The sequence below is a fragment of the Alligator sinensis genome, unplaced genomic scaffold, assembly GCF_000455745.1.
Source record: "Alligator sinensis unplaced genomic scaffold, ASM45574v1 scaffold188_1, whole genome shotgun sequence".
Taxonomy (NCBI): Eukaryota; Metazoa; Chordata; order Crocodylia; family Alligatoridae; genus Alligator; species Alligator sinensis.
The window spans coordinates 1,213,080-1,226,355 of record NW_005841903.1 but is presented as its reverse complement, the minus strand read 5'-3'; the positions used below and the strand labels follow the sequence as shown (position 1 = coordinate 1,226,355).

The window sequence follows — 13,276 nt, the reverse complement described above, 5'->3', positions numbered from 1 at the left end:
TCAAGAAAGCACATAGCTACAGGCTTAGTTTCTGATAAGGTACTTGTGCTTAAGTACTTTATAAAGTTAGAGCCTGTGTTAGATAATGCAGCCCAAGCTGACCTACTTTCATAACACTTTCCCCCTACATATAATATAAAAGTATACACTGGGCATGTTTATACATGCATATTTAATATGCATTAGCCCAATTTAAGGCCCATAAAGGGTGCACGTCTATACGCCCTTAATGCTCCTTAAAATGGCAATTTTAGGCTATTCAAGCCTAAATTTGATACCTGCTTAAAGCAGATATCAAATTTATACGCAAATAGCTAACTCGCATTAGCAAACGTGTAGACACACTAATGTGCATTAACGCAGTGTGTGTCCATTGACTTGGAACTAACTTTAGTCCCAAGTTGGTCCACATACCCATATTAATGCACCTTAGTGCATCCATGTGTAGACACACACCTAAATCGCTTTACAGTGCATTAGACTAATGTACATTAAGTTTAGATGCACATAAAAACACGTGTAGATGCCCACTGATACAAAGAAGTAGACATGCCCGCAAAGCACTGGGAAGACCTCATCAGAATGCTGTATACAGTTTTAGTTAGCTGTTTTCAAAAAGATGAATTCAAACTGGAACAGGTGCACGGAAGCTCTGAGGATGATCAGGGAATGGAGAGCCGATCTTCTGAGAGGAGATTAAAGGAGACTGGCTTATTTAGCCTTGCAAAGCAAAGGCTGAGAGAGGATATCATTGCACTCTATAAATATATCAAAGGGTAAATACCAGGGAGGGAAAACGTCTATTTAACGTAAAAAGTTATTTTGGCACAAGAACAGATTGGTGTAAATTTGGTCTTTTAGTTGGAAGTTAGGAGAAAGTTTGAATCATTGGAATACTGAGTTTCTGGAACAACTTTCCAATAGAAATAGTAGCTGCAAAAAACCTATTTTCTTTTAAAATGGAGTTTGATGAGTTTATGGAAGAGATTATCTGATGGGGTTGCCTGCAGTAGAGGTGACTTGATTGAATGTTCTGGAATGAATTTCTACTCAAGAAATTGCTGATACATTCAAACAAGACTTCCATGCAAGGCATTGCCCTGTATGTATTGATTGTTAAGAGACCTGCTTCATTTACTAGTCTGGTATTCTGTACATCTCAAATATTTCATACAGTGTTGCATTACAGTCCACTGTAGTGTATATTTAGTATAGCAGTAATTAGTATGTTTCTATCCCTTTTTTAAACAATGTATGATATTACATTACCATAACCATAAGTTTTGCTAGCAGAAACTAAAGAGTATATTAAATGTCAAAACACCAAAGCCTGGGTATTTCTATATTTGGTCTCATAGGAGCACAAGAAACACAATACAATGTGAAGTATTTTGAAGCACATTTGAAGAATGCTGTGGGTTATTTTTTTGTCCCATGGCTTCTATTAAAATCATTGGGCATATGCAGCTAGATCTGCATAGAGATATCACCAGCTATATAGTTCACCTTTCTATAACTGCTATAAGAATACATTCAATGAAAAATTATGACATTATATTCCATTTCATGCTGATCTTGCTTATCTGGAAATCACTCTGGCTACCCACATTTTTTGGCTTTTATATTCCTGACATCCCTAGCAGCCATGTACTATAGTCAGTTCTCCTGAGAGAACAAAGGTTATATGTTCAGAAGCCAGGAGGAGAAAACTATGGTGAAAACGATATGTGCACATCTGTTTTACTGGAACACTGTTAGCATTTTTTTTTCCTCAGGACTTAAGTAGCATGCCTGTTGGAGCTGTGAGCCAACTCTACATCTGCAGGAGCCAGCACTCCCTAGTTGTGCCAAGCTGAAACCTGAGATGACAGAGAAACCTGGCATGTTGTGGTTTGGATTTTTAGAATTTAGAAAATCACAAATTGGTTTTAGTGTATGCTGTACTGGACCTCATTTTTAAAACAATACATATTTAGTAGTTTTGTCCTTGCAAAAGCTCTTTGTGAAGCTTGGTACCATCAGCAGCTGTGGCTAAGTACAATTAACCAGGCCAGGGATATTTTGCACCAGCTCTACCTGGACCTCATGCTACTGCAACTGTGACTCAAGATTTTCACCTGATGCAGCAGTTCCTCCATTTTTCCACCACTCAGTACACCATGCTGCACATGTTATATCATAGCCAAAATGACTAAAAGACATGCTGCTTGAAAACATGTTTAGCATAATCTCCAAAATGGAAAATTATGAGAATTATAAAAATTGAATTAATTATAAAAACTAACCATATTTAAAGTTGCCAAAATCTATCCATTCATATGACTCAGGTGAGTAGTTTTTTTAAATGGTGGTTGAGTGAGTAAAATGAGTTTTGCCATTAGCCTCACTATAAAGAAGAGATTAAAAGAATTTATCTGGCACTTTTTTTCAAGGTATTGCTACAAAGTTTCTCCAAAAAAAACCCAAGAAGAAAGAATTAGAATTAGGTTCCAGTTACTGTCCTGATAGATCAGTGATTCAATGAAGAATTCCAGATTTTTACATCCCTTACCTGGGGGCAGTCTTTGATGTAGTGTCCCTTGTTGAAACAGAGGTGACACAGGTAGTTAGGAGGTGGCCTCTTACTGGGTTTTCTGGCTTCAGAGGAGAGGGATAGGTCAGAGAAATGCTCAGTAAGAGAGCTTAGCCCATCCACTATGTTATTAAGGGAGCCATAGGGTGATGCACTCTTGTACAAACTGCTACTCAGCGCCTGCAATGACAACAAAAAGAAAAATAGTATTGTATTAAAGGTTGTTGAGAGTGATCACAGCAGGAGCTAAAAATAGAGGAAGAACTTAAGAGAGAGTTTTTTCATTAAGAACACAGCTGCATACTTTGTGAAAGCAATATATGAACCATTAATGCAGAGGCCTCTAAGTTGTGATTCTAAAGATAGCATAATGGATCTGGTCATCCCATTGCTGGGGAAACTACTGAGTTCATTGCAGTTCTTTTAGTCCAGGGTTATCTGGCACACAGATAAGTTTTGGGGAGACCTGTAGCACGTTCGTTACCATGTTAATAATTGTTATTTGGATTAAGTGTGGAAACAACATGAAGGATGGAGAACCACTGCTGCACATGGCCCTTCTGGCTGCTATGCCTGCACCTGTCCACCAGAGAATAGCAGGGCCCAATGCTTCACCACCATCCTTGTCCACAGGAGGGGAGCAGCACTCCAGGTGTGGTCTGCAGCAGCCGTGTGCAGCAACTGTGGATCCACCACTCTCAGGGAGCCCGCAGCAGCCACGCTGTGCTCCAAGCAGTGATGGACATGGCATGCCTGGTGCGGCCCGGCATCACCTGGCCTTGTTCCATAACAGGGAGCGTGGCACAGCCCACACCAGGCAAATGGCAGCATGGCTGGAGTGGTGGGATGCGGGGGCCATGAACAGGACCTGGCACCAGGCACTGCCATAGCACAGGGGTCAGGGGTTGTGTGAAAATAGTCTGTGGTGATTTGGGAACTACTTTTTGGAAATGTTTATGAAAATATGATATTTGGAAAATTGTGTGGTAATATGGGTGTAGGTTGTAGCCGTGTTGGTCTAAGGACATAGGCAGACAAGGTTCCTTGGGTGAATCTGATATCTTTTATTAGACCAACCCAAATAGTTGGAAAATAGTTATTAAGCAAGCTTTCAGGTTCAAAAACCCTTCGTCAGGCTAAGGAAGTTTCAGCAGTTGGTGTGTGCTCTTCCTGGATGGAATGAAAAGTAAAGAATGGATGGACTTCAGGAAGAGCTGAAACTTCCTTAGCCTGACAAAGGGTTTTTTAATCCGAAAGCTTGCTTAATAATTATTTTCCAACTATTTGAGTTGGTCTAATAAAAGATATCAGATTCACCCAAGGAACCTTGTCTGCCTATGTCCTTAGACCAACACGGCTACAACCTACACCCATATTACCACACAATTTTCCAAGGAACCTTGATTGCCTGTGTGGTAATATGGGAACTTTTTCTGGAAATGTTTGGAAAGGTGAGGTTTTTGTATAGAAAACCAGAAATGTGTGGTAATTTGGGAACTTTTTTTCTGAAATTATGTGTAGAAATATTGTAATGTACAGAAAACTGGTTGTGGCATTTATAGTATAAAGTTTATAAACTTTATACTATAAATGCCATAACAATTTTTAAGTATAGCTGTTGTTAAACACCACTCATTTTATGTGTGCACTCTCAACAGCTGACCAAAACTCATTAAGTGGCCCTCCAGCCCACCCCCCTGGCTTAGACCAGCCATGCGACGAAGCAATGATTGCTTTCCTATGTTCCACAGTCTTAGTGTGCCCAGATTGTGCAAGCAAAACACTGGCAGGATGACCCACAGAAGGGAACATTTTGGTGTCCAAAACTATTTCAAAGAACAATATGGAAACCAAGGAAAAAAAGAAAAGGAAGGAAGATGTAATATAGCTGATAGTTTGCAATCGGGTTAATAGGACAGTAAATACAGAGTCCTGAATTCAAAATAATAAGAGGCAGTCAGATCTACATCTGTCTTGCATTTTCTGGGGAAACCAGCTCTGATTTAACCATTTCCTGATAAATGGCAACTACCCACTTATTGTCTTCACTTCCATGGAGACACTTTCCTCCTGCAAATCAAAATCAAGAAAATCCTGATTTGCCATTCTGAAGCTTCAGAAGTGCAGGAAACTTATAACCACCTATAGAGAAGTTAATATTCCTAATAGTGATAACAATCATCCATCCTCCTTAACTGCCTTGGGTACAACAGAAAAGTAAATGGCTGGTAGGAACTTTAAACATTTTTAAGTCTCTCCCCCGCTTCCAAGGTTTTGTAACATGGCAATATATTGTTGTGAGGACAGGACCAGTGCATGGATGTAGGTTCCCATCTAAGAAGGGGAAGAATACATTCTGCAGGATTCTGTAGGTAAACTTGCATGGGTCTAATTCTTCTCTCACACTAGTTTTACACTAGTATAACTTCACTATCTTCAATGGAATTACACAGATGGGAGACCAGAATCAGACCCCTCCTGTACCTTTATTTTTTTCACTGCTGTTAGCCAGAAAGTTGTAATAAGGGCCAGATATATATCACTTAAAACTATGTATACATTGCTTAAAATGTATATGTAGAAGCTGAGATACACAGTGAATCTGTGAAATTAATGTGCAATAACAGTTATGTTACTCTCAGAGAAACTTCAGGATTTCTGCACAAACAGCTGAGCTGATGTGATTATAGAGTCGTGTGGAGATATCTGCATTGAGTAGCCCTAAACATTGGTTGTCTACATGATTTTCAACTATTATAACCCGGCATTAGTGAACACTGATAAAAGGGGCACCAGGAGTGGTTTGTGGGATTGGGGGTTTGAGGGGAGGAGGGCTGGTTGGTTCATGCAGGGGAGGGAGTTGTCCACCTGTTGGAGGGGCAAGGGGCTTGGGGGCTAAAAATAGCCCAGTACCAGGAGGGTGGATAGGAAGAGCACAGCCCTGGGGCTAAGGGCAGCATCTGGTCTTTCACAGCCCTGGGGCTGCACTGTGAACCGTACAGAAGTTCAGGACAGTTTGATCAGTCTAGAAGTGGCCAACCTGATCTAAGTCAGACTACCTCAGACATAGGTTTAACTTAGATTGGGTCAACCATTTTTAGTAACTTCTGGGTGCATCTACATGTGCCCCTGGCTGTACCGTTGGTACTGCACAGTCATTTAGTACTTGCTTTAGCAAGTACTAAATGACTATGCATTTTTCGCTAGGACTGTGCAGTCCCAGTGGTGCATGCGTCATTTTCAGCCATACTGTGCAGTAGCAATGAGCTACTGAGCAGTAGCTCACTGCTACTGCGTGGTAGCAGCAACATCACAGTTAGTGCCTGCTGACACTACAGCGATGTAGAGTCTCATGTAGATGTAGAGTCTCATGTAGACTTTGTACAGTTCACACTTAGATCAACCTAACAGGCAACTGTGGGCGCAGATAGAGATGACAATTTTCACCTCATCTGGCCCCAGAACGTGATCTATAGCCATGACCAAACACAAGTGCACAGCTGCGGACTGCTGAAAAATAGCCAATTAGGGGAAAATCTGAAGCCTCATTGCATGAGGGTTCAGATGAAGACATTTTAAAACATAGTGTCTTCTGTAACTTGTGTCTGTACTGCCTCCCAGCCTGTAGCTGTTTTAGAATAGGAGGGGGAAAGGGAGTGAAGGGAGTTCAGTCTGGGGGTTTTTCAGTCTGTGCTGGAGGGTGGAGTGGGTGTACTGGAGCCTCCAGAGGTGGGGAGCTCCAATTCACCCACCCCACCCTCCAGTGCCAGCTGGGGAACCCCTAGAACAGGGGTGGGCAAAATGTGGCCCACGGGCCAGATGGGGCCCACCAGGCCATTCCATCCAGCTTGCAGGACCCCTAAAAAATTGAGAAAATTAATATTTATCTGCCCCTGGCTGCCTGTCATGTGGACCTCGATGGCTTGCCAAAACTCAGTAAGTGGCCCTCCGCCCAAAATAACTGCCTGCCTCTGCCCTAGAACAAGTTCGTCTACTCCATTTCCCCCCTCCCATTATGAAAACAGGAACAGGCTGGGAGGGAGGAGAGGCTGTTGCAAGGAAAAACCAGCTGCAGCCTCCCAGCCATCAGCTAGATTCTTCTTCCTGGAACCAACGGTGAACTTCTGTTTGGTCCAGGGGATTGTTGTAGCTTAGAACACTTCCTGCAAAGCATTCTGAGTTGCAGCAGGGAGCTGCACATCTGTCTGTGCCCTAAGTGTAAGGTCCACACCTGAGTGAACTAAGTTAGATCAGTTGGCCATTTTTAACATGATCTAACCTCCCCCTAACCTCCTGAATGTCTGTATACATCCATGGTGTGCAATGCAGTCCCCTTACCCACACCAGGGGGAGGTGGACTATACAGTTCAATTACATAGCTGCAACTTCTGAAAGTCAGTATGTTCTAGCACAGGGGTTCCTAAACTGTGGTACGCATATCCTTGGGGGTACACAAGACATCTCTGGGTGGTACACAGGAGAAATTGTGTAAAGGCAGATTTGATTTTCATTATAATAATAATTGGCATTTAAGGGGTTAAATTATAAAATGTATGCTGGTAGGGGTAAGCAGGCAGCTGGTAAATCTGAAAGGGTATAATAAGAAAAAATGTGGATACCTCTGTTCTAGCAGCTAGAACACAGGATTAGGAGTCAGGAACCCTGGGTTTTATTTCAGACTTACCATTGGACTTCTGTGCAATCGTGAGCTTGCAGTTACAACTATCAAGGCTCTTTGGGCATTTTCACACATGCTGTGGGATGTGGTGCTGGGCACTTTAGTTAGCAAGCCATGTTAATTAAAAGTGCCTGTGTCTTTCTGCACTGAAAAAATGGTTGGGGGGGGTGCTTTGAACTAAAGCTCATCACCATGTTTTATTTCAAAGCATTCCACTGCCATTTTTGCAGCACAGGGATACATGGCAACACTAATACATGTGCTGTGGAAAGCTACCGGGGCGCATTCATTTCTTGATTAATTGAGTCTGCTCTGACACGCTGGATTTCCAGCACATTGGAGCAGGTTCCCTGCACATCTACAGGAGCCCCTTTTGACTATCCTGGGGAAGAGATGGCTATATTTTGTGTTTACACAGTGCATAGCTCAGTGAAGCTGCAATGAGTTTTGGGGCCTCCAGCTATGCTTCCAACCTGAATATCCCACAATTGCATCCTACAGGAGTCATTCTTTTAATATTAAATTGGCACATGGCTTAAAGCAGGCTCTTTGTCTTTGAAGTTAAGTCTGAGCTTTTTGAAAATAAAAATTATCTCAGTAAGTGATTACAAGATACTAACAGCTTTGGTGATCAGGTGACTAAGGACACCTGAGACAATCACTGCATTTTCTAGGATTTATCGGATTCCATTAGCATGAAGATTTCTTAACAGCAGATTCTTAAGAGAAAAATGCTGAAGATGCCACAGTATTGCTAATTAAAAGACTTAAGAAAGCTCTTCTCCCCTTAGGAGCCACTTTCCCTTACCAACACTTAAATAATCCAAAACATTACTTTTTAATAGTTTGTTTTAACAGAGAATTCTCAAAGTACTTCACATACATTGAAAAATAAAAGCCCTCAGCAGTATTGCAAAATATTTACTTTTCTTATTTTATAGAAAGCTGGATGTACATGTGGAGTGTGAAATCTGGAGATAAGCTATGGTAGAAGACTGGAGATAACTCTAGGGCTGAGTAATATACCATTCTATCACAACCCAAGAACAGGCCTCAAGGCTACTATTTCTGCCCAGATCAGATTATTTTACTCAAATCAGCTGCTTGCAGATGTTAAAAAAAGGTGCTTTGCTTTAAACCCAGCACATTCCTGTACCAAACCCAGCACATGCCCAGAGGGGGCAGCACATTAGTTGAACCCGGCTCGCCCAATGTCTGTATAAATCAGGTGCTTTAGTGGTGTTTTTTAATGCTTTTATCTAATTGCTGATTGATTCAGCTTTAGATAAAAGTGCCAAAAAGCCCCACTGAAGTGCCCAATCTATAGAGATGCTGCAGAGCTGGGTTGAAGTAACACACTACTTCTTCCAGTAAATCATGTTTTTTGGTTTTTTTAATTTCTACAAGCAGCCAGACTTTGTAGCGATCAAGATGTGAGATAAGAGCTTTTAGGAGAGTTTTAGCTAGGGGAATGTAAAGGAAAGTTTCTATTTTAGAAACATTATACAAAAAACATCTGCCACACTTAAAGATAGGCTGGACATAAGGGCTAAGTACAGACAGTCAAAAAGCCTGAGGCTGAATCAATTCAATCTTCATAGGTTAGTTTAAGCTGTGTAGATTAAACCGATAAGCAAGTGAACAGACATTCACTTTTGATTCTAGAAATCCAGCCACTTGCTTGCAGTGGCCAAGGCCAGAAGCTGGGGGGCACTAGAGCACATCTCCCTGTTCAGCTGGAACAGACAGCTTGGGCCAAGGCTAACCTGTTCACCCTTGCAGGGGAGGCACAAAGCATCCTAGGAGGCTGGGGGAACTGTGCATTAACCTGAATCTAAAGCAGATCTGGAACAAAAGTTCAACAAACCAATTTAACCTACATCAGTTAAGTCTGATACTACATCCAGGTTTATCTTAAACTGGTTTCAGTCATTTTGAAAGCGGTTTACATTCACTGAACTTCTGATGTGTTACAGATCTGAACTAATTTTGGATCACTTATACCAGTTTATGTGTAACTTCTGTCCCTAGCCAGGAGGGAAAGGTTCAAGTCAAGGATGACATCCAAGTTACAGGCCTGAAATGAAGGCATGAGAGTTATCTTTGTATTGTCAGCAGACAAAAAGAAAGGAGATAGAGGGAGACAGAAGAAGGTGGGATAAAATATTAAGAGCTGTAGTCATACTGGATTTGAACAAAACAAGGAGGTATTAGAAAGACAGTTCCACAAATCAGTTCCACCCAGAAAAAGTGTAACTTGCCCAGGGTCACACACTAGTTATGTCTACGATGGTACAATGCAGTGTCATGTAGAGATGCACAAGCTAGCTCTGAACAAGCTACTAGATACTGCAAGTACTAGCATGAAGTAGGGCAGGCAACTAGGCAACTGGCTCTTGCATGGCACTGCCTTGTAATATAAACATACATAAAGTATCAGAGACAAAACCAGTACACTGCTCTTATAATGAACACTTATACTTCACTTGAGCTGTGACAGCTGTAGAACCCATCAGATGGTGGCAGAGAGAGTTAACACACTTTTCAGCAGCAGTGGAAGTACCACAGATGTGTGTCCTGATTACAAGGATTGCCAGGGTTATAGGACTGGGCCAGCTGTGATAAATTAAGGTTTTCCTTACCATGTTATATCACAGATGTGGAATAGCTTGTGGTAAGAATTATATTTATTCCTATTGTGAGAGAACTGGAGGGAAAATGAGAAATACTAACTGGCAAAGGCTTATCTATCTTTCCCTTCCATTCCATTAATTTTCCAACATTGAATGGAGAATTAAGAAAAGTTTAGCTTAAAGCTTTGATTGTGAAAAAGTTTCTGTTTGAGTGTGTGGTAGCACTGGCCATTAGGATTTTAGGTATTACGGTAAGCTGGTTTCTGTCTGTAAGACTGGCTCTGCTAATCACAGAATTCTTAAAAACTTAATGAAGTGCTTCTTACCTGAACATAAAAGGTAGGCCTCCTGAACATAAAAGGTAGGCCTAACCCTCAGTATGTTGAGACCTTGTGAAGGATGATTGTTGCTCAAGCCCATCTAAGAAAATTAGGTAAACCTTGCAAGGGCACATAACCCACTTAAGAGTTTAAGGGTACCTATACATGTGCTCTGGGCTGGGGGGTGATGGAATTTTAATTAGATTTAATTAATTAAAATGCCACAGCTTCTCATGTATTTAGCATCCCACATTTCAAAATGGCTGCAAGGGCGCTTTAACTAAAACTCGTACATGAGATTCTGCAGCACTCTGGAGCATTCTAATGGGAACATGTCGGAGTACATGTATAGGCACGCTAAATGCCCAAGTCACTTATACACTCTCAAAAAGTGTATATGGTTCCCCTTGGATACTAGTTTGCTCTGCTTTTCTGTTTTTGTTTGTTTGTTTTATTTTTATGCTTTCCATTTCAAGAGGAAGTTAAAAGGAAATCTAAAAACAAAATTTTCTCCTCCAATTTTATATTGTGATTGGGTGGTGTGGCAGGGCACTGTTAGTGCCTCCTACTTTAAGGGCTAGGCTAGGGAGGTGGCAGGTGCCTGATGAGGGCGGCCATTTAATGCTCTGCTCTCTGTGCTGAGAGGAACAGTTTGAGACCAGCCAGCAGGGGAACAACATCTCCCTGCCAAGCTCCTTGGGCCAAGAACTTGGAAGTATATGGTCTGGGGCTATGGGCATGGAGGGAGCTCCAGGTCCTGGGCATGACCTAAAACTGCACTGTACCAGGATAGGGAGGCCTGGTGGGACTGCCAGTGGCTCAGCAGCCCCAGAAAATGCCAGGACCATGAACCTCCCTTGTGAAAGGTGATTAGGAGGCACCTGATAACCTCCAGCTACCGCACAGTCCTAGCTGGGGAAAGACCAGACCTGTGAGATCTTTGAGAGGCCTGAAGCTCACTTGATCCAGTGGAGTTGTGAGGGTGAGAAGGCATGTGGCTCAGACCTGACTGGATGAACCTTCAAAGTGGTCCATACTGGGGCCAGGACCCAAGCGGGGTCAAAAGGGCAGAGGCCCAGAGCAAGAAGCTTGGGATCCTGACTGGCCTGAAGGTGGGGCCAGGGCCTAAAGGGAAACCAAAGGTCCCAGGGAGGGGATCACAGCCAGAGAGGGAAAAGGGTTACAGGAGAGCTTAGCTGCCTAGGATGCCATCTGCAAGGCATGGGCCCCAGTACTGGGGAAGCTTTGGAGCTGGGGATATCACCCCTAGTCATCAGGGTCTTAAATAAGCAGCCTCCCACCTGAGTAACATCATAATCATTTTTCCATCAAGGCATGGCAGGAAAGAGAGGCAGGTGGTTAGTCCAGAAACAGGTGGGCGGGCCAACATCTAACCGGCCCTAGGAAGGCCCCCGGTTACAGGTGACAATAAAAAACTGAGGCAGCAAAGGAAAAAGGATGACTTACTAAGTATTTTAAATACAGTAAAATCCCTGTTATCTGGCATTTGAGTAACCAGAACACTCTATTAACCAGAATTTCTGGCTGGTCAGCCAGACACTGGCAGGGAGGGGAGGGAGAAGCTTGCATGCGATAGCCACCGCCACCGCCACCCACCACCCTATGCTGTAGCCGCTCTGCCTTCAGCCACCACCAGCCCCCCTCCCCCCCGCTTCACGTGGGGTCAAAAACTGCCGGCCTCAGGTAACCAGCATTTTTAGATACCCAGCACCCCCCCATTCCCCATTTGTGCCAGATAACAGGGGTTTTACTGTAGATGGAGGTCCTTTCACTGGGGTGTTACAGTTCCCCTACTAAAATTTCTATTGCAGCTGTAGAGGCGGGTAGGGAAAAAGAAAAACCATGTAGCTGTTGCTGTATCTGCTATTTTAATATCTGGGATGCAGCTCCACCAAATTACAGAGAGCTATGATTATCTCCCTTCATTTGACAGGACTAATATTCTAGTTTACATTTTTTGCTTCCTAGCTTTTGCTTTTTCCTTATTCCTAGCTATCAGGATGCCATGCTAAGACTGTTGAAAGGAAACTTGTCTCTACTGTACATTTCTGGTATGGGATAGCAAGCATGTGGACAAATAGGAATACTTCCCTTGTCTGGCAAATAATTGAGGTGGAGGATGTAATAGAAGAGTAGCAGTTTATATGGTAGGTAACCATAAAGGTAGGTAACTGGCTGTTTTTATTCTTTTTAAGATTTTAAAAACATTTTAAATGAAGCATCTGATGAAGTAAACCCTTTGCTTACACCTTATGCTATACATCTCTGATTTAGTTAGTCTTTTAGGATGCTTGTACACATAATGGTTTAGATGAGTTTTGCATCATTGCAAACTAAACTACATCCGGATGTAGTTTAGTTTGCAACAACACATTGCAGCGGTCAGCTCGCCCCCTGCCTACGGGAGAGGTGGGAAGGCTCTGCAGAAAAAAGGGATCGGGCTCGTCGCTGCTGTTTTCAGCAGGTGCCTGCTGAAGGCAGAAGCAGCAAGGGGCCCAACCCTTTTCTTTTTTTGGTGGAGCCTGCCCGTCTCTCCCATAACCAAGGGGCGAGCTGCTAGCGGGCCAAGAGGCCCCTGAGCTGTGGGCCCTTGTCCTTCCCTTTGCAGTGGCAGTACCCCCCAGGGCCATCTCTGAGGGCTGCTAATAGGCCGGGTGCTGCCTCAGCTTGGAGGCAGCACTCGGCCCAATCCAACTGTTCCCAGAGCCAGTCCACTGGAAGTCCACTGGGCGCTGCTCCCTGAGCAGCCTCGGGGAATAGTTGGATTGGGCCGGGTGTTAGCAGCCCACCCAGGTGGCCTGCCACCCCAGAGGAAAGGACTGGGTCCCCCGGCAGCTCAGGGACTACTCGGCCCACTGCCAGCTCGCCCCTTGGCTGCAGGCAGGCTCTGTCTCTGACAAAAAAAATAAAATTGGGCCCATCACCGTAGCATGACAGAAAAATTGAAAAGGTGAGTTTCAATTTAGGTGGCATAGAATAAAACCCTGAGGACTAAACCTCCATCACGTGTACAAGTGCCCTAAAGGAGCAAATCTACCATGACTTATTTTTA

General features: G+C 43.2%; 1 protein-coding gene across 1 annotated transcript in view; it reads right to left on the bottom strand.

Annotated features, from left to right (window-relative positions):
- ZCCHC24 (zinc finger CCHC-type containing 24) overlaps nucleotides 1-13,276 on the bottom strand; it is a 205,652-nt gene that overhangs the window by 168,801 nt on the left and 23,575 nt on the right. The window contains exon 3 of the mRNA XM_025197707.1: nucleotides 2,552-2,752. Within this exon, the coding sequence (XP_025053492.1) occupies nucleotides 2,552-2,752 (201 nt within the window). The remainder of the gene's footprint in view (nucleotides 1-2,551; nucleotides 2,753-13,276) is intronic.